Raw genomic sequence first — 23,299 nt, forward strand, 5'->3', positions numbered from 1 at the left:
ATCCGACACATTTAAATCATTAGCTATCCAACACATTTCAATCATTAGCTATCCAACACATTTAAATCATTTGATATCCGACACATTTAAATCATTAGCTATCCAACACATTTAAATCATTAGCTATCCAACACATTTAAATCATTAGCTATCCAACACATTTAAATCATTAGCTATCCAACACATTTAAATCATTAGCTATCCAACACATTTAAATCATTTGCTATCCAACACATTTAAATCATTAGCTATCCAACACATTTAAATCATTGGCTATCCAACACATTTAAATCATTAGCTATCCAACACATTTAAATCATTAGCTATCCAACACATTTAAATCATTAGCTATCCAACACATTTAAATATTAGCTATCCAACATTAAATCATTAGCTATCAACAATTTAAATCATTAGCTATCCAACACATTTAAATCATTAGCTATCCAACACATTTAAATCATTAGCTATCCAACACATTTAAATCATTAGCTATCCAACACATTTAAATAATTAGCTATCAAACACATTTAAATCATTAGCTATCCAACACATTTAAATTTAGCTATCAACACATTTAAATCATTAGCTATCCAACACATTTAAATCATTAGCTATACAAATAATTTAAATAATTAGCTTTTCAACATCTGAATGATTAGCTATCCAACACATTTAAATCTTTAGCTATCCAACACATTTAAAACATTAGGTATCCAACACATTTAAATCATTTGCTATCCAACACATATTTAATAATTAGCTATCCAACACATTTAAATCATTAGCTATCCAACACATTTAAATCATTAGCTATCCAACACATTTAAATCATTAGCTATCCAACACATTTAAATCATTAGCTATCCAACGCATTTAAATAATTAGCTTTTCAACATTTAAATCATTGGCTATCCAACACATTTAAATCATTTGCTATCCAACACATTTAAATCATTAGCTATCCAACACATTTAAATCATTAGCTATCCAACACATTTAAATCATTAGCTATCCAACACATTTAAATCATTAGCTATCCAACACATTTAAATCATTAGCTATCCAACACATTTAAATCATTAGCTATCCAACACATTTAAATCATTAGCTATCCAACACATTTAAATCATTAGCTATCCAACACATTTAAATCATTAGCTATCCAACACATTTAAATCATTAGCTATCCAACACATTTAAATCATTAGCTATCCAACACATTTAAATCATTAGCTATCCAAATACATTTAAATCATTAGCTATCCAACACATTTAAATCATTAGCTATCCAACACATTTAAATCATTAGCTATCCAACACATTTAAATCATTAGCTATCCAACACATTTAAATCATTAGCTATCCAACACATTTAAATCATTAGCTATCCAACACATTTAAATCATTGGCTATCCAACACATTTAAATAATTAGCTATCCAACACATTTAAATCATTAGCTATCCAACACATTTAAATCATTTGCTATCCAACACATTTAAATCATTAGCTATCCGACACATTTAAATCATTTGCTATCCAATGCATTTAAATCATTTGCTATCCAACACATTTAAATCATTAGCTATCCAACACATTTAAATCATTTGCTATCCAACACATTTAAATCATTTGCTATCCAACACATTTAAATCATTAGCTATCCAACACATTTAAATCATTAGCTATCCAACGTATTTAAATAATTAGCTTTTCAACATTTAAATCATTTGCTATCCAACACATTTAAATCATTTGATGTCCAACACTTAATAATCAATAGATATCCAACACATTTAAATCATTTGCTATCCAACACATTTAAATCATTAGCTATCCAACACATTTAAATTATTAGCTATCAAACACATTTAAATCATTAGCTTTCCAACGTATTTAAATAATTAGGTTTTCAACATTTAAATCATTGGCTATCCAACACATTTAAATAATTAGGTTTTCAACATTTAAATCATTTGCTATCCAACGCATTTAAATCATTAGCTATCCAACACATTTAAATCATTAGCTTTCCAACGTATTTAAATCATTAGGTTTTCAACATTTAAATCATTGGCTATCCAACACATTTAAATCATTTGCTATCCAACACATTTAAATCATTAGCTTTCCAACGTATTTATATAATTAGCTTTTCAACATTTAAATTATTTGCTATCCAACACATTTAAATCATTAGCTATCCAACACATTTAAATCATTAGCTATCCAACACATTTAAATCATTAGCTTTCCAACGCATTTAAATAATTAGCTTTTCAACATTTAAATCATTGGCTATCCAACGCATTTAAATCATTAGCTATCCAACACTTAATAATCAATAGATATCCAACATACATGTATTTAAATCATTAGCTATCAAACATCTTTAAATCATTAGCTAGCCAAAAGATATAAATTATTAGCTATCCAACATATTAAAAAGATTTAAATGATTAGCTATCAAACGCATTTAAATCAATACCTATCCATCACATTTTTAATTAATGCAATTACACACCGTATACAAATAAATAAAATTGTTACTTACGAAGGTTTGTATCGGCATGAACAGTTATTACAAGCACGGTAAGGCAAAGCAGTGCTTTAAAAAACCAGATATAATAATATAATAAACCTTCACAATATATAACGTATGTAATGCTTATGTGGCAAATTTCATTTTTAAGTCATAATCGTATTTACATTGTATATGTCATAATCGTATTTTCATTTTATATGTCATAATCGTATTTGCATTTTTTATGTCATAATCGTATTTTCATTTTTTATGTCATAATCGTATTTGCATTTTTATGTCATAATCGTATTTTCATTTTTTATGTCATAATCGTATTTTCATTTTTTATGTCATAATCGTATTTGCATTTTTATGTCATAATCGTATTTTCATTTTTTATGTCATAATCGTATTTTCATTTTATATGTCGTTATTTTCTTTTCATTTCAGTCCTTGTGTTATTTTGACTAGAATTATGGCAACAGATCAAGTCTACAAACAGAAAATATAGACAAACATTTGTCAATTTGAATGGTTATGACGTGGCTTGGTTGTGTGTTTGTTCTTAACTAACGCCCTGACGACTGTGTGTGCTATTGAACCGAATTCCCTGTTTGCCTGACGCCTGTGTGTGCAATTGAACCGAATTCCCTGTTTGCCTGGTATAGTACATGTAAATTGATGTTGCCAGAACCGATTTTATCATGTCAAATTTAATAAATTGTGACAAGATAGATGTCAATTAATACAACTATACAATTATTGAGTAAATGCGAAACAGAAATAGCGTATTCTTTATTAGGAATTTTTTTGCCCAAGAGTAAGGCGTTAGATTATTTTATTTTAGTTTTTGGTGTAATTATAAATATATCATAGGCAAAAACTGGAAAATATCAGGATATTTATACTTACTTATTTTCATTATCAAAGGCGTCTTTTGATCCACTCCTGCAACATTTGAAACTATATATGTAACACAGATGAGTTTAATAGAGACCAACATTTCAAATAGTCAATTGATGAAATCTTGTTTAAAACGTAATTCCGCGAAAAACGTAAACCATGGGCTCTCGCAGCAATAAAACACACTTTCTATGTTTAGAAGTAGTTACCTTGTTCTTTCAACTTTGGACCTAAAACGCAATTCTAAGCGGGCATATTTCTTGATCACAAATTTGACTTTAATCTCCTCAAGGCATTTTGGGTTAATATGCGGAATTCTGAGACGTATTTTTACTTAATATATGTCACCAGCATGCTGCAGAAGACCTAATACTATTATTCTTCCTCTTGTTCTTGTGCTTCAGTTAAAACACATGATTTTTCCAACGTAACCGGTAAGCGAAATGTAATATAAAAATATTGTCCTGCGCCCTAGCAATGAAAAATGAAAAATTTCCGTATAAGGTATAATGTAGCTATTTTAATTGATTTCTTGCAAATACTATTCCGTCTTTGCATATCACAGAGTAAGCTCCCTTATGGGTAGGAATCGGCAAATATTGACATTACTTATTGGCTTTTTTAAAATTAATGATCGGTTACTTTTTAGATGAAGACATTGCCTTTCTCCACTGGAGCGGGTTCAGGTAACACACCATGACTAAAATGTCATGAAGAGCGAGCTATTTCAGCATGGTTTAACCTGATTGCAGTGGACAGATACATAAAGGTCACATCAATACCGAATAACACATATGAATAAGTCTAAAGAGTGAACTGTCGTTCTAAGAATGAACTGCCGTCCTAAATTTGAATTGCCTTTCAAAAGATGAAATGCCGTCCCAATTATGACTTAATGACACAACCTTAGCCTCCTATATAAGACTAAATATTGTGATGGGGATGTCACCAGAAATCCCAACCCTACCCTAGCCTCCTGTGTGAGACAAATTGTTGTGATGGGGATGTCTTCAGGACCCCCAACCCTAGCCTCCTGTGTGAGACTAATTGTTGTGATGGGGATGTCACCAGGACTCCCAACCCTAGCCTCCTGTGTGAGACTAAATGTTGTGATGGTAATGTCTTCAGGACCCCCAACCCTACCCTCCTGTGTGAGACTAAATGTTGTGATGGGAATGTCTCCACGACCCCGAACCCTAGCCTCCTGTGTCAGACTAAATGTTGTGATAGAGATGTCGCCTGGACCCCAGCCCTAGCCTCCTGTGTCAGACTAAATGTTGTGATAGAGATGTCGCCTGGACCCCAGCCCTAGCCTCCTGTGTGAGACTAAATGTTGTGATGGGGATGTCACCAGGACTCCCAACCCTACCCTCCTGTGTGAGACTAAATGTTGTGATGGGAATGTCTTCAGGACCCCCAACCCTACCCTCCTGTGTCAGACTAAATGTTGTGATAGAGATGTCACCAGGAATCCCTACCCTAGCCTCCTGTGTGAGACTAAATGTTGTGATGGGAATGTCTTCAGGACCCCCAACCCTAGCCTCCTGTGTGAGACTAATTGTTGTGATAGGAATGTCTTCAGGAGCACCAACCCTAGCCTCCTGTGTGAGACTAAATGTTGTGATGGGAATGTCTCCACGACCCCGAACCCTAGCCTCCTGTGTCAGACTAAATGTTGTGATAGAGATGTCTTCTGGACCCCCAGCCTTAGCCTCCTATGTAAGACTAAATATTGTGATGGGGATGTCACCAGGAATCCCTACCCTAGCCTCCTGTGTGAGACTAAATGTTGTGATGGGAATGTCTTCAGGACCCCCAACCCTAGCCTCCTGTGTCAGACTAAATGTTGTGATAGAGATGTCGCCTGGACCCCAGCCCTAGCCTCCAGTGTGAGACTAAATGTTGTGATGGGGATGTCACCAGGACTCCCAACCCTACCCTCCTGTGTGAGACTAAATGTTGTGATGGGGATGTCACCAGGACTCCCAACCCTACCCTCCTGTGTGAGACTAAATGTTGTGATGGGAATGTCTTCAGGACCCCCAACCCTATTTCAGCATGGTTTAACCTGATTGCAGTGGACTGATACATAAAGGTCACATCAATACCGAATAACTCCGGCTTCCACACAAATATCGCGTATCCAATATTATTGAGGAACTTAAAGAGCTTAAACACATATGAATAAGTCTAAAGGGTGAACTGTCGTTCTAAGAATGAACTGCCGTCCTAAATTTGAATTGCCTTTCAAAAGATGAAATGCCGTCCTAATTATGACTTAATGACACAACCTTAGCCTCCTATGTAAGACTAAATATTGTGATGGGGATGTCACCAGAACTCCCAACCCTACCCTCCTGTGTGAGACAAATTGTTGTGATGGGGATGTCACCAGGAGCACCAACCCTAGCCTCCTGTGTGAGACTAATTATTGTGATAGGAATGTCTCCAGGAGCACCAACCCTAGCCTCCTGTGTGAGACTAAATGTTGTGATAGAGATGTCACCAGGACTCCCTACCCTAGCCTCCTGTGTGAGACTAAATGTTGTGATGGGAATGTCTTCAGGAGCCCCAACCCTAGCCTCCTGTGTGAGACTAATTGTTGTGATAGGAATGTCTCCAGGAGCACCAACCCTAGCCTCCTGTGTGAGACTAATTATTGTGATAGGAATGTCTCCAGGAGCACCAACCCTAGCCTCCTGTGTGAGACTAAATGTTGTGATGAGAATGTCTTCAGGACTCCCAACCCTAACCTCTGTGTCAGACTAAATGTTGTGATGGGAATGTCTCCAGGAGCACCAACCCTAGCCTCCTGTGTCAGACTAAATGTTGTGATAGAGATGTCACCAGGAATCCCTACCCTAGCCTCCTGTGTGATACTAAATGTTGTGATGGGAATGTCTCCAGGAGCACCAACCCTAGCCTCCTGTGTCAGACTAAATGTTGTGATGGGGATGTCTTCAGGACCCCCAACCCTACCCCCTGTGTCAGACTAAATGTTGTGATAGAGATGTCACCAGGAATCCCTACCCTAGCCTCCTGTGTGAGACTAAATGTTGTGATGGGAATGTCTTCAGGACCCCCAACCCTACCCTCCTGTGTCAGACTAAATGTTGTGATAGAGATGTCACCAGGAATCCCTACCCTAGCCTCCTGTGTGAGACTAAATGTTGTGATGGGAATGTCTTCAGGACCCCCAACCCTACCCTCCTGTGTGAGACTAAATGTTGTGATGGGAATGTCTTCAGGACCCCCAACCCTACCCTCCTGTGTCAGACTAAATGTTGTGATAGAGATGTCACCAGGAATCCCTACCCTAGCCTCCTGTGTGAGACTAAATGTTGTGATGAGAATGTCAGCAGGACTCCCAACCCTAGCCTCCTGTGTCAGACTAAATGGTTTGATAGAGATGTCTTCTGGACCCCAGCCTTAGCCTCCTATGTAAGACTAAATATTGTGATGGGGATGTCACCAGGAATCCATACCCTAACCTCCTGTGTGAGACTAAATGTTGTGATGGGAATGTCTTCAGGACACCAACCCTAGCCTCCTGTGTCAGACTAAATGTTGTTATAGATATGCCTTATGGACCCCCAGCCCTAGCCTCCTGTAGGAGACTAAATGTTGTGGTGTGGATGTCAACATACTATCAGACATAGCCTCCTGTGTGAGGCTAAATAATGGGACGGGGATGTCGCGAGAGATCCCAACCCTAACAGCTCTTCAAGAATCGCTGAGGAAATCAAGTTGTTTATTTGGAGAATATGATAAGGAATTAGTTCAATAAAACGTTCATTGTTATTTAGAAAACCTGAAAAACTTCATGTTTTAAAAGAAATTCATAAACAGGGAACATGCATGTCGATAGCTAAAGTGAGCTGCTTTCACTAATTCACCTTACTGGGTATTACAGTGTAAATCTTAGTTATAACATAACCGGTCCGTCCCGCCATGTCATATATATCGTGAGACACATGTATAATAATACTATTATGACGTAACAGGTAGTTTTGACGTCATAATCTATATATAACGTCGCATGATTATCTCAGTAGACGGACATGTCACATCGGAACCGGATGTCTACCTTTTTATATAGATGGATAATTATAAAGTTAAACTTATATCGCAAATAATCAAAGTTGTGTGATAAATAGAATCTTATACTTTCGTGACTATGTGATATGAAAATTATCAAATTCGCCTAAATTCTCGTGGCATATACAATTATTATTGAACTCGTTTGATAAATTTCATATTTCACATAGCAACTCATGTAAGATCTTCCATGCATTATTACCTCAAAACAATATAAAACCCGATGTTGTTCTCACCTTTTTGTATCTGTTCCTAATGTATAAAAGATCATTTGCGTACAAGCGTCCCTTGGAAATGTTGATTCACGACATTTGGTCATGCGTGGTCGCCCGGTACTTTAAAACCCCTTATCCGTCTGTTGATAAGGCATGTGTACCTATTAGTTGACCTAGTTACCTTTTCACTATCAGATGTAAGTGCTTAATTTCTATCAGAAATGTTTCAAAGGGATTGCCAAACATACTGCTTAACATTTAATTTTCGTTATCTAGATATTTTTGTTTTCGTTGTTGGCTTCAAACCACGAATTAAAAACAAAAACAACGAAATATGTCCAAATATTACGATAGTGGATGTTTTATAGACTATTCACGAATATTTATCTTTATGAATTGCGCTGAAACCTGATTGCCACAAAAAGAGTAGCAAAAACATTTCATTTTATACTATAAATGTATCGGTGAAATGTTTAATTACTGTATTTGTTGCGATAGTGAATTCCAGTATGCAGATAAGACAGCTTATTTTGTGTTTATTTTCATTGTAAACACCAACCATAAAACAAAAACAGTTTCTGCAAAGCGGATAATGACGGATCGCCAGCTGTCAATCAAACCATCTGGGTGCCGCACGTGACGTTGTGTATGCTACGAAATTGGATATGTCGCCTGCGTTTACACGCACGAGGCTTGGCTATATACTGCTTTTCGTTTGGTCACTTGCATGTTACACAAAATGTTTAAATGGGTATTTTAAGTACAACTTTTCCTAGTAAACTCCTAAATGTATTAAAGGAAGCATAAGCCAGTCATTTGTATCTCAAGATTTCCAGTTAGTCATTTAACTGTGTGAAAATTTGAGTGAAAATCAAAATCAGTACGCACGTTCCTCCATCATAAAATCTTCACATGTGGTGATCTCTGGGATATGTACACGTGCGTTTACGAGCACGATTTTTGGCTACATACTACTTTGCATTTGGTCAATTGCATGTTACACAAAATGTTTAAAGGGGTATTTTAAGGACAAATTTTCCTAGTAAACTCCTCCATGTATGAAAGGAAGAAGCCTGTCATTTGTACCTCAAGATTTTTAGTTATCGTTACAATCTGTCGGGTTACTATTTCAAGATTTCAAGAGTTATTTTGTTTTAAATATTAAGTTGCGATAAAAAGTCATGCTTTTCAAGGTCGTTTATATATTAATGATTCATGTACTAACTTTACTAGTTTATTAAGATATCCTTTGCAATACATTTATCCACATCTTTTAATAAAATTTACAATCCATATGTTTCCAGAGTGTACATTTATTGCTTCCATTAGAAGTGTGGCGCGTTTGTTTTGTTTGTTTGATTAATTAAAGTCTTATTGACAACCTGGGTCATGTACGGACTGCCTCCCATGTATGCAGTCTAAGTGCTATATACATGAAGCATGCCACTGAAGCATTCAACCGATGATACCACGAAATTAAACATATACCACCCGGTCACATTATACTGAAAACGGGCGAACCGGTCCTACCACTAGTGTGCATGAACATGTGTCTAAATATTGTGTTACGTAGACATATTATTTAGATATATATATTGAACAAGTGGTTTTATTGCGTTAACGGTGGTATGAATGCAATAATTACAGACATATTCTACATATAGAGCTAACGCAATAAATCATAAAACGCATTACATTTAGAATACGTTATCCCAGTACGTTATTACTACACCTTTAACACACTAAAATACTAATCAGCCTCTATATGTGATTCCCTGCTGGTAATATACTAGATAAGTATGACATACTCATCCCAGATATGAAGTCCCAAGTCAACCCTTATGCTTTGGTTAATTAACAGCTATGGTCATGTAAGGACGGTCTCCCATGTATGTGGTGTGTTACGTGGAGACTGTGGTATATTCATGTTGTGTCTTCTTGTATAGTGGAATTGTTGCCATTTTTGACAAGGGCCGAACCAGTCGTCCCATTCCCTGTATACTACCACTTTTATAGACTTTGGTGTGTCTCGGCCAGGGAACAGAACCCATAGCCTTCCTCACAGGGGCGAACGCTCAACTCAAGGCCAAAAGTGAGGCGGTTCCAGTGGAGACATTAGGAAAGATAAAGTCAGTTAGGAAGAAGAGAAAAAATAATATCCTAAATTTAGTCGCCTTTTATGATCATGCAATAGAGGCAGCAGGTACAATTCTAACGCCCTACCTGCAGGGCAGACCCTTATGCTGCCATGAAGATGAGGCCTTATAATTATACTTGCAGCCATATTGCAATCTCCTCGATACTCCGGGGGTTATCATCGCTATCATAATATATTTCCCTGCACTATATCATGACAAACCTGAAAGATCTATGCATGGAAACTGATGAGATGGGTAGTTTTGGTACTTTGACGTACATCGTAAGATTCTAATAACTTTACACTATAGTACTACTGTAATTGGTGTTGTTATTCGCTCTCCAACAAAAAGAGAAAGAAAGTTTATGTAGGCCTGCGATAGATCGGATTTTTATCCTCAAATGACTTCAGATTTTCTCTGACATATTCAAACATGGATACAACGATATAATATGCCGAGAGTAAAAGTAAACCATGGAGTGTCTAAGATCCCTAAATGCATAATGGTAAGAGACATGGGATTGTTTTTTCTGTTTATCGTCTCCGTTGAAACCACCCGACCGCATGTTACTTATGGCAGCGAGTTGGGCGTTGGTCCGCCCCTCTAATGAGAGAGACCAAAGGCTTCCACGGTATTCTTAAAATGTGGTTTGTTGAGGTTGTTCTGTTTGGTTACACTGTTACAAGGAGAAAAAACTTCAATATTTCAAAACATACAGATATTTGCACATCGAATGCTGGGGAGCTTAATATCGTCCTTTGCTGAAAGGCAAGGCTTAACAGCTAACGACTAACGTTAACAGCGGTTAGGGACCTAACTACTTTCCTATATATCTGCATCAGTACAGTAATATGATTAATATACAAGAGACTTTCATATATACCAAAAACTTCAATTTTTTTTAGAATTTTGTTTGTTTGTTTGTTTGATTATTTTAACGTCATATTAACAGCCAGGGTCATGTAAGGATTTGGATTATATGAAATTATCTGACAGCAGCGTAAGAAATCACTGGCTTTTGCAATGTAATTTTTGTTAGAATTTTATTCACTAAGCTCAAATAAGCATTGATGTTACTATTTTTGAATTTCATAAAGGTATGAAAGAAATTTTGTTTGCAAACTGTGTGAATCCGCGTAGCGGATTCTAACAAAAGTTTGTAAACAAAATTTATTCCATACCTCCATGAAGTTAAAAAATAGTTACATCAATGCGTATAATTAATTTTTCAGACTACTTGATAACATAAAGTACGTTTAAATGTACGATTCTATTGATTTTCCAATGGATCATTTTACTAAATCAATACGCAACGTCGATGTATCTATTGTGACGTCATGATACGTCGGATTTTCGTGCCATTCTCGGATGTTTTCTTCATAGTATATGAAGAAAACGAATCTGCCAATCAGAGAGTTGGATTTAGTATGAAAACAAATTAAAAATAATAAAGACATATGAGTAAGTTCTAAGGGTGAACTGCCGTACTAAGAATGAACTGCCGTCCTAAGTTTGATCTGCAGTCCTTATAAAGCATGAATTTAAGAATGAACTGCCGTCCTTAGGAAGAACTGTCGTCCTAAGTATAAAATACCATCCTAGGGATGAACTACCGTCATCAGTATGAACTTCCGTCCTAAGAAAGAACGGTTTTCCTACGTATGAACTGCCGTCATAAGTATGAGTTGCCGTTCTTAAGATGAGCTGTTATCCTAAGTATGAATCGTCGTTCGAGGAATGAACTGTCGTCCTAAATATGAATTGCCGTCCTAAGGAAGAACAGTTGTGTCCACATTAAGGTCAGGTGAAGATTCAGATTTAGATAAAATATGGAATTCGATGTCACTTCCACCGTCGAAGATGTTGCTTTTTTTACATTCTTTTCTGTATTTAGTACGAGTTGTGCTACATTTACAAAATAGACCTGAATAGCATCCACAGAGCCCTGCTAACGTGTGGAGATCAGGGGCGGACGCTGTGCTAGGTATTGTGCGGAGCTCAATGTGATCATGAATATTATTGGTAAATTGATCCTGAAAAGACTTTTCTTGGCCAGAACAAATGTAACTTTGGGTTCCTGGAGTACAAGTACATAGTTCGGCGTACAAGTGTATGTCCGGGTTACCAGATTTGGTGAAAAGCTTTTCAGAACTATGATCACTATTGGTATATTTACCCTGAAGAGATTGTTCGTGACCAGAACAAATGTAACTTTGTGTTCCTGGAGTACAGGTACATATTTCTGCGTACAAATGCTTGTCAGGGTTAGACTCACTAACAGATTTGGTTTGAAGTTCGACACAATCATGACCACTTTTGAAGTTTTTATCCGGGTCGGAGATATCGGGTCTACACTTATCTGATTGGTACCGGCAATTCACACGTAAACAGGGTTCTATTTCCTCGTACAGATGAAGCTCTGGAGCAGACACTGAAGGTCTGCTGCTGAGTGCCCTATGGCATGTGTTTGTATACTGACGAGGTGACAAATGCAGATTTCCGTCTGAATGACCCGCAAAGGTACCAAGAGGCTTCCTAAGTACGGAACGAACTAAGGTGATCTTCGGATGGCGGGTCCGTGGGAGGGTGTATTGGTGAGTATCGATACCATTCCAGTACGGATAGTCATAGTCCAGATGGCTTGTCTTTGATCCGCCTGCAATTCCACTTGAGGGTTTCCATGATGTAGGATTTTCCCATGTTCTGCAATATAGGATGTAAAAGACCATATTTATTCCTAAAAAAATATCTGGTTGATAAATGACTTTCCTGTATTCAAAATTATGGTCTTATTATTGTGGTCTGAAACAAATTTAAATGTACACGAACGGTCAATTATCATTTTTGCATCAATAAAGTCTTTATTAACTCGATTGATCGAAATATCACAACATTCATCAAGCGTGCTGAATTATCATTAATTAATGAAACACAAATGAGGTTCAACAAGAGTGGCTTCTGTAATCCTTTTTCCGGGTGTCATGCCGTATACTTTTTTTCACAACTTTCCTAATGTCAAAGCCCATACAGTTCAATCATTTTTATAAGTAATTTGTTTTCATTGTTTTTTTTCTATAATCTGGTTATCAAATAGTTTGTACCATGCAGCTGTACTGTATAAATGGTAATTAAAAAAGATTAGAAAAAAGATTTCATCCTAAAATGAGAAAAACAATATCACAAAACAAAAAATCGCGATATGGATACGAGAGAATAATGCATGTTTAAAGCGTACCTTTTACTATTGTTTTTCTTATCAAGTTCATGAAATAATGCCTATAACATGTGTCTTGAAATGACGAAATCGATTGTCGTGAAAAAAGCCGTAATATATAATCGCAAAACAATTTTCGTTTGTGCCTACAAAATTTCAAAACATGTTCGCGAAGATTAACATTAACTGATTTTAAAGTTGTAGATATTAAATCGCGGTGATATAATTTGAAATTCGCGAAAGTAAATCTCACGCGAAAGAAAGTTCGTAAACCGTGGGTTGAACACAACAAAACACTTACCGTCGTTTATACAAACCAAACAGAATTATTGTCGTTACAATAAACACTCCACCAAGGCAGGATCCTATTATCATCAGGAAATCTAGGTATAATGCAACACAAAATATACTTATATTAGCAAGGGTACCGTCTTATATTCCGAAAGTCCTACAGTCCGAAGATCCGATAGATATACAAATCATTACTATCGCTACATTTGATAAGATGATCTGACAACATCTCCTTAGGGCTCACGTTCTGGTTACCTTTGGTAATGAGAACTCAAATTGCTTCTGCCAGAATCTTGTTGGGAACGAAACAGTTTCAAAAAGCTGTCAGAATCATTTTTATATACATAGTCATCTCGCCCAAAGAGCACAACAAAGTTTATTGTCTGTGTATACTGGGACGAAATGACGATTTCAATTGATGTAGGATGGTACAGGTGGTACAAAGGTCATTGGAACAATACCCATGACTCGATGTTGTCAGGTTCTTTTAGAACGGAGTGGTTAAAAGATCTGTATTTTAATTATATCAAAAATAGAAAATATTTAAATGCAAAGAGTACAAGAAAATATGACAGAAGTTTATCAGTTTTCGATACAAAAGACTGTAAACAAATGCTTACATTAGGAAAAGCAAAAAGTTTAATGTCAAAAAGGGGAAGCAAATAAAATGCTTTTAATAAACCACAAACTAGTACCTACCAAACTTTATTCAAGTACAATGTAAACCCGTTGATATATTACAATGTATGTAATAAAAAATATCTTATAAAGAATATCAGATATCTCCTTTGTTATAGAAAATATCTTACACGTGTATAATTTATGAGATTAAAAGAATCTTACATGGTACTGTCAAGTGGATAGGTATATCTCAACCCGAGTAAAAGTTTTCAGCTGATCAGCCCGCTACTTACCAAGAGAAGCCTCGGGTTGGCTGTCAAAATCATTCACGAGAGTTGATATATCTCTGTCCACTTGACATATTAAAGTTATCTCCCACGCGGGCAGGTCTTTATTGTGAGGTCATTATTTGTGGTCGAAATTCACGTCTCAGAAAAGTATGACGACACGTTCGCAAACACATGACGTCACAATCAATACCTACACGCAAATACAGAGTATAAGATACAGTAGAAACGCAAATACAGAGTATAAGATACAGTAGAAATTCGATAAGTCTTACTTAAAAGGATTGAACAACAGGCGTAGCCTATATATTAAGTTCTCTCACTAAGTAACAACTAGTACTAAAATTATCAGATACAAGATTTGAATGTGGAAATTAGTCGTTATAGATTTTTTTAAATTATGTTTAATTGCTAAAACTGTATGTAAATAGAAGATATTTACCAGGTTTTAAAAGGTTATTGGTACTGAATCCAGTATTCAATGAAAGGTTTCCCTCCACCCATAGGATACAGACAAAAAATGTACATATCGGATTACATAGTCATTGGTCATCACCCATGAGTGTTGGGGCCAGTCATGGATACTGGATTCTGTATTTAAATTAAGATTGTTAAGGGGAGTAATCAGTTTTGCTGTATTTATGAATACACTGAATACACTTTGAAAGATTTTTAAAAGTACATATATGTTTAGCTACATTTATCTGTACTATTAATTATAGAGTTAGAAAATATAGGACATAATTTTAAGATGATGATTGAGTTAATCAATCTCCAGAAAAATATTATTTTTTATAACTAAAATAATAATTTAGCTATCACCTACACAACACTGCATAGTAATTATTATTATAAATACATAATTCATACACGTATAAAAAATTCAAAATTTCAAACAAAACACCCATTAGATCTATATGGAGGAATGGCAACCAGTGATCAGAGGCACGGTTTTCTGGTTATTTACTATTGTGTAGTACATTCAATGTATTTATATTGTATTTTACCAAGTAATTATAAGTGAGAAGAATTCGATTACATGTTTAAATTGAAATATTAACACAACTGTTTTTATGTACTGTATTATATGCTCGGAAATATATTTGTGGATCTTACAAACTCAACAATACACTCAAATATATATATATTGGCCTGATAATCACATTCACAACAACCTGATAGAATTCTATCTATAATATGTGCACATTAAACCCCACCATACTCTTTTATAATTCTAATTATCTAACTCTAAGGATTTTTGTTTATTCTTGCTAATGTGGTGATATATTATGATAATATATGGAGATAATATCTGTAAAGTTAGTTAAATAATTCGCCACATCCAATCTAACGCTGTCATGTAATTAATTTAGACAGTGATCTCATGGTATTCAATTTAGGCAGTGCTTTGTTCAATGCACATGTATGCATGATAACCAGAGATCCGTTTTGTAACAATAAAGTGACAGATCAAAAACCCATGAAATCTTGTAAGAAACCAAAGAAAAAACAGACATATGACATCAACTAGGTCACAAGTTTGTTCACTGGCTATACAAGTCCGTTTATTATACACAACTTATGAGTCAAAGTCCAGATGAGTCGAGCTTTTTACGATGGTAATTTTAACTTCCACTCAAGTTTTACTTTAACTTACAAAAATACAGAATGTACCTATGCATGTACAGTGTATATACTTTACAAGATATTTCAGAAAATTTGAATGTTTACTGGATCGACATATTTTTCCTGGACATCTCATAAACTTTATTATATATCTTCTCTCAGGTAATGTCTTGAATACAAATTTCGCCACGTTTCGTTTAATTTTATAATGTATAAAAAATATCTTGAAATGGCCTGCATTTTTGTTTTATAATAATATTTGGGCATGTGTCAAGGAAACCATTTGTGCCCCCTCTCCGTCCAAATAAAAAGCTAAATATATATAACAATGGTATATTTACTAATTTTCGGAATAACGAACGAACCAATATAGGCCTTCGGATTACCGAGCCTTCGAACTATTAGGCCTTCGGTATAAACGACAGACGCCTTGTCAAATATGATAATATTTCAGATTTAAGATTCAATATATATATATATATATATATATATAACGTATTCTTTCATGCATATGAGCTTAATGCTAGCTGGTCTCCTGAGAAACACTCATGTCGGTCAAGGCTTTATTACATGGCTATCCATACGACGTGATTTGCGTCGGGATTAATTTTTTATTGTAAAACTCTCTGCAAAAAGCCTCAGATTTTACAACACTTTGTGATCCTTGGTTACAATATCCCTATCATTCATATCCACATATGAAAACGTCTCATAGTATCGAATATAAAATAATCGCATAGTAAGGTTTTTTTTTATTGAAGGTTAAGTATTTCTTAGCATTTTTTTTTTTTTACTTTTTTTGTTTTGTTTTTGCGATCTGACTGTCAGATCATAAATGTTTCAACAAATGCTCAACAAATGGTTACTACAGTTGGACATACTGATCATTTTCCTTTTTCCTTTCAAAATTATTCTAAATAAGCTGTCACTGAGGCAATAGCAGCTACGTCTCAACAAAAATGACACAGACGTGAAATGGATAATTAATATTATTAGCTTGTGTTTCTTTTATTTCGGAATAGCAGCAATGAGGAAGTCATAATTGAAAAAAGATCCAAACTTAAAGTTTTAATGTTTAAAGGACAATATATTTAAACATTCTTAGCACGAAAGTTGTTTAAAACATAACTGAATGAATGAACAAGTTTATTCCGGGAATATGAGATATGTTCACTGACTTAAATATTTACACATCTACAAAAAACATGAAATTCGAGGGAAGCATTTGTATAGGTTTTGCCGGTTGTCCGATCCATAAGTAGTTTATTATGCTCATGATATCATATGTATCGTAATTATGTTTATAATTCTTATTATCAATAAAATATTTTGAAATGAAATAGTGTTGATGAATTTAATACGTACAATCCATTTCTTTTTCCTTCATCCCGTTTCGAATTTCGTTTGAGTTACAAAGTTCCTGTCCACTACCCATAGTCCCTGATCAAAACATAATGAACCAGTGAGATTGGTGTTAAATATATACCTTAGACTTACCTGTAAGTCATATTTTTTACTAAAACAAAAGAGAACATTTTAAAGCAGTTTTCAATTTCTTCGAAATAGCCGTAAGAGTATAAATGATTCAACAAATGTTCAACATTTCGCAAGTATCGCAATGTGCCTCTCGAAATCGAATTTTTTCATCAGAAATCGTCATCACCGCGGAAATAACAGACCACAAATCGCCAGAATTGCCGACCCCTTCTTCAATGAATAATCAAAACTGGCTATATGGAAGCTAGTTTATTATGGACACACTTTAATCGTTTGAAGATATAATGTTCATATTCGATGGAAAATACAGATTTTACTGCTAAATGTACTAATCGACCGATTGAATATGAAGTTCTGATTCACAAGTAAAAACTAAGCTATCATACGGAAGGTAATACCAGAGTCCACACTATTTAGTTCTAGCTATCATACGGAAGGTAATACCAGAGTCCACACTATTTAGTTCTAGACTGCATCCAATTTTCAAATTAGTTTCCCCATGCATACGTAAAAACTCATACACATCGCTTTCTGGATTGGGCCTGTTAGTTAATCGTATATTAGAATGTCCATAATTTTGTTCAAAAGCTCTAAAGATATCCAATCAAACTTGGCATCACAGACAACCAAGCAAAGTTTAATACTTATGTAGTATCTATACATATTTAGGATCCATATTTAACAACAGCATCTAATAAAGTAAACACACTACTTTTAGAGTGAATTGAGTAGTTATAGACATAAAATTCTTTACTACAATGGCAAGAGCCAGGGTTCGGTATACAAGACATCTGATAAGCGAGTTTGAACATTTCACTACAGTGAACTTTTCAGGCATATTACAGTAAAACCAACTAATCTAATTTCTATAAGAACTGGTTTGTTTCCGAAATATGCGCAAATTTTAAGAAACTCTTAGACTGAATTGTCCCTTTATGCTTACTTAACCAAATCAAACCAAGTGTTCATCATTGCACTTACTTCATACCCATTGACCTATAAAGTATTTATCATTATGTGCATAAAATGTAAACAGACTCCGCTTCCTCGCAATCCGGAACCAAACACTTACACAAGTTATACACTCACCGTTGGTGACGCAGATGTATATGTGTTTCTCTTCGCCAATCTTCTCCACGGCACTCAGTGATACGTTATCATCAGAAAAAGACATATCCGTACCTATCAAATTTATCAAACATTTGTTTTAAGGTTTAATACATGCCGTTATTTTCATACTCACGAGTAAAGAAGAGTTTTTCATATGTTATTCACTACCAAAGGTTAACAACATTCTGAGAAATAGAGGATCTTACATGAGTTGCTATGTAATATGAAATTTATCAAACGAGTTCAATAATTTAATATGCCACGAACCTTTAGGCGAATGGCATATCTAATTATTTAACGAGTTTGATAAATTTCATATTACATAGTCACGAGTGTAAGATTCTGTTTATCACATAATTTTTATTAATAGAAATATAAGTGAAACTTTTTTTCTGTATATAAACCAGTAGAAATCTGGCTCGGATGTGACTTTTCGGTCTACTGAGACAGTCATACGACGTCATATAAAGATTATGACGTCAAAACTAACTGTGACGTCACAATAGTATTATTACACATGTGTCTTACGATATTTATGACACGGCTATATGACATGGCTAGATGGACCGGTTACAATTCTTACAATGCACAAGTTTTTATTTTATACGGACAAATAAGACATTTTATTTCACATTTTCGAAGAGTGGTTAGTAATTATAAAGTGACCTCTGCAGATGTTTTTATTTACACATACAAACAAGAATTCCACAGAAGTGGATGTGTCGCCTGTACAGTAGTTTAAACATCACATATAATAGTTATTTACCGTTGAAAATATTATTAATAAGTAAGTGAAGTTATCAAGTCCAGTAACCCTTGCAAAAATTGATGGATTTTGACAAGTATCAAACCCATCTGAGATCTTACTGGTATAAAGCAATAAATAATTTGGCTGAAATCGCATAATAAATACAAAAGTTATTGAGCAGTAACCAAGAAATTGTTTGTTTTTATATTTTTAAAGTCCTGTGACTCTTGCAAATATTGACAGATTTTGACCATTATCACAACAATCCGTGATCTCATTAATTGATATTAAGCAATATGTAACATTTGGTTAAAATCGGACAATAAATAGTATCGCACGGAAATCAAGAAATGTCTGTTTTAACAATTTTAAAGTCCCGTAACCCTTGTAAATATTAACTGATTTTGACCAGTATCAAACCAATCCGAGATCCCATTGATATAAAGCAATAAATCAAATTTATAAAAATTTATCATAGTTATCACAGATTGACTTTTATTTTAGATGATACTATCGTGCCTATATAACATTTTTAATAACTAATATCATCGAAAATCGATTTGTCCGTACCCAAGGTTACGTTATCGGTAATTAAGTTTTATCAATTTTAATTGCCCCAAATAATATTTGTTTCTACCATGTCCTTCCGAGACCATGGCTGTTAATAGGGCGTTAAACTAAAAACCCACATACACACACAATCAACAAGCCAACAAACGATTTCATTGAAGAAAGCTAACCTTCAGTTCAAGATTGTTTGAGATAACGCAGCACGGAACAAAACTTATCTCCTTCATTATCAAGAAGTTTTTAAAGCATAGCATAAAAGTCAAAATACCTGTTTTATTCTGAAATTCACACTTGAACGGTTCACCAGCCCAAAGCCAAATTGCCAGATGGGACGTATCACAGCCTATGTCTCGTTCGTACTGGTCCAAATGAGGCCGGTATGCTAGCACTCCGTCGTAGTCCATGAAACAGTTACTAAGCGCATCTCCACAGGTGGCGGGCTCCATCACCAAGAAATGGTCACCACACACTGTTGTACAGATATAACAACCACAACGTCTATAAACATTAGTTTTGCTTATTTTTCAACTTATTTTGCGTTGAATTATTTTTATTTTTTTTTCTAACTAACGATTTTAACATCGCGATTTATATTGACATTGTTATTTCCAAAATATGCCTACGTTTTGCGACGATATGAAAATAATTTTATAAACTAGTAAGCAGTAGGTGGCTAGTCCGCTAAAACATGCCTGTATTATTGGGTTTTGTTTTTTTTATAATTGCCTAATAAATATATAAGGCATTTTTAAAGCCTAATAATATACGCAGGTTTAGCGGACTTATAAGAAGACTAAGGGATTTTTTTCACGAATTATTTTTCTATCATTGAAAACGTCAATCATACGTAGGCTGTAATATGTATAAATAATAAATTTTGCGAGGTATTTATTTCAGCGAATTCAAATTAAATTGCGAATTGACCGAAATTAAAACCAAAAGAATGTTAGCTTTTATACAGTAGACCTAAACTCAAATATTCCATGAAAATGATCAAATATGAAAGCGTATAGCAGATTTAAGTATCCCTGTGTCAATACCCGATATAGGTACTGGCCATAAAACAGAGAAATTGGGTTAACACTGCCATTGGCGAATCTACACGAAATCTCCAATTCAATGGTGCTATTGAAACAAAATGGGTCAGTGTTCCTTTTTTGCCGGCGACAAAATATAGTCGTTTAAATATGGAATTTACCCCTCTAATATCACAAATAATCACGAGGATCCGGTGACAAGAATTTCAATAAATCTCAAGAAACGAGTTGCGTATATTATAAATATTGATGAAATTTTGAACGCGATAATGAATCTTTCTAATAATTTTCATCCGCATGCATCCGTGTCGTCATTTTATAATAGTTCTACATCTTTCATAAATACTTGCTCTATCACTTAAACTTAATTATCAATCATTTACATGTATAACGAAACCGCAAATTACACAGTGTATCTTGGTAGCGATAGCGTTATACACTAGAAATATTTATATTAATTAATTTTATATGAAGGGAAACAAATGATCACTAGAAGACAAAAGTTGGTCAAGTAATAACTAGTGCGAAAATAGCCAGCTTAAAGTGAACAGTCGGGCAAGGATGGCTAATGTCGGTAAAAATGATGTGAATGTATCCAGTATAATTTCTTATGAAAAAGAAATAGAATATCTCTCGTCAAAATCTGTCTGCGTACGAAGAAATTAATTTTAAGTATAGGAATCCTAAAACGTCCTCCCGGCTGACTATGTCGGTGGTTACATTTCCACGCAGCCTCGCTTTCAATGCTTCAACTTTTATTTATTTCAATGGTCAGAACTGGGAAATGTAAGCAGAACTTGACCGTCGTATTAATATGTGAGAATTTTTGGAAGACCAATGAACGCATTTAGACCGACTATTCACTTTAATTAAAGCATTTATCTAGTTTTATTATGCACTTCATTATCAAACCTTTACATGTAAATGATTTACAAGTGAAACGACGAATTGAATGCAAGAGAAAATGTTGAAATCTATGAATTTTTAGCACATATGCGACTACACAAGCGACGTTTTATATTGTGACGTTTTCGTGATGTCACAATATATATTCCCCAAGAGTCAGTCACGTTTGTTGTCATGCATGACGATGCCTGCTACAGTGTGTCTACGACTGGTTCGCCTGTTGTCAGTATAATGTGACCGGGTGGGGTGTGTTGCTTGGTGTCTTCGGCGGCATGCTTCAGTTATATAGCACTATAAAAAGGACAATAGTTCCACTATACAAGAAGACACAATACGAATGTACCACAGCCTCCCAAAACACACACCGCATACATGGGAGGCCGTCCTTACATGACCCTAGCTGTTAATAGGACGTTAATTGAATCAATCAAACCATGGTAGCGGTAGCATTATACATATATTTCTATTGCCTTTTAAAGATATATGTGCTATATTTTCATGGTCACGAATCAAGATGGGCTTTCAAAACATTATTCACAACATTTTGAGAATCAAAATAATTTGAATGTAAAGGTTTTTAGTTTAGTACAAATAAGGGCTAAATGTTGTTTTTTTCAGTACTGTCATTCATTGCACATTTTAACAGTATTATCGGCTAACGTAGAGTGGTTTATGCAGGTATGTTTCCACCTAATCATACATAAGGCATAAAACACAACAATTTTAAAGTATATAATTTCAATATTGTAACTAACATTTATATGGCATCTAAAGCAATCTGATTGAAATACAGATCCTTATCATTACTGCGTTGGATAAGAAAATTTGACAACATCCCATTAGGGGTCATGTCTAGGTGACCTTTGGAAATGACTCATCAAATTACTGCTTCCAGAAATCTTGAATTTTAAGAGGACGAAATTGTTTGAAAAAGCTGTCCGAATTTACTGGGACGAAATGGTGTTGTCAATTGATGTAGCATTGTGGTAGAAAATGCATTGGATCTGAAGTACACGTGGTACAAAGGTCATCCAAACATGACCCCTTCTGGGATGTTGTGGTATGCTCTATTCAACGCAGTGCATATACGGACATGTATTTCAATTAGATTGTAATTGAAGCCATTTGAAAGAATTTCAAAGTTTAATTCATCAAACCATATGGTTTTCAAAAGATTAGTGAAGAAAAAATGAATGTCAAAATGTTCGCCCAATTACGGCACATGAAATTATTAATTCTTACCTCTAGTCACGTTGTAGGCACACAACAATAGGGACAATGTAAACCACCAACTCTCCATAATGACACTGGGTAAAGAATAAGATATAAAGCACAGCTATAACACGGACCATCACTTTAACCCATTGACTGACTACTTATATCCGGGTTGTGTCCTCAGTTTTATCCTGACTAGCGGCGTTAAATTCAACCTAAGATCATGCACTGTAGATTGTAGCTAAAATAAAAAGTTATTGTCATTCAAACAAGAATAAAGCGACTGGTAATTGTCCA

The 23,299-nt window shown here is 34.9% G+C and overlaps 2 protein-coding genes across 3 annotated transcripts in view; both read right to left on the reverse strand.

Moving 5' to 3' along the window:
- LOC138310065 (uncharacterized) overlaps positions 1-7,877 on the reverse strand; it is a 44,990-nt gene extending 37,113 nt beyond the window's left edge. Inside the window, exons 1-3 of the mRNA XM_069251211.1 lie at positions 7,764-7,877; positions 3,439-3,474; positions 2,557-2,610 (exon numbers count right to left, since the gene is read on the reverse strand). Coding sequence (XP_069107312.1) covers positions 2,557-2,610; positions 3,439-3,448 — 64 coding nt within the window. The 5' untranslated portion in view covers positions 3,449-3,474; positions 7,764-7,877. The remainder of the gene's footprint in view (positions 1-2,556; positions 2,611-3,438; positions 3,475-7,763) is intronic.
- A 3,465-nt stretch (positions 7,878-11,342) lies between these two features.
- LOC138310462 (uncharacterized) lies at positions 11,343-23,189 on the reverse strand. Of its 2 annotated transcripts, XM_069251689.1 has the most exons (6): positions 23,030-23,186; positions 20,113-20,313; positions 18,506-18,598; positions 17,285-17,359; positions 13,396-13,477; positions 11,343-12,583 (listed from the first exon to the last, which is right to left on the reverse strand). In XM_069251689.1, exons 1-6 carry the CDS (start codon positions 23,085-23,087, stop codon positions 11,650-11,652), a joined length of 1,443 nt encoding a protein of 480 aa, XP_069107790.1. In that variant the 5' UTR covers positions 23,088-23,186; the 3' UTR covers positions 11,343-11,649. The 2 variants fall into 2 exon arrangements, with proteins under 2 accessions (XP_069107790.1, XP_069107791.1); XM_069251690.1 differs by lacking the exon at positions 17,285-17,359 and having other exon boundaries at positions 23,030-23,189.
- Positions 23,190-23,299: the final 110 nt, after the last annotated feature.

The sequence above is a fragment of the Argopecten irradians genome, chromosome 16 (genome assembly GCF_041381155.1).
Source record: "Argopecten irradians isolate NY chromosome 16, Ai_NY, whole genome shotgun sequence".
NCBI classification, from domain to species: Eukaryota; Metazoa; Mollusca; class Bivalvia; order Pectinida; family Pectinidae; genus Argopecten; species Argopecten irradians.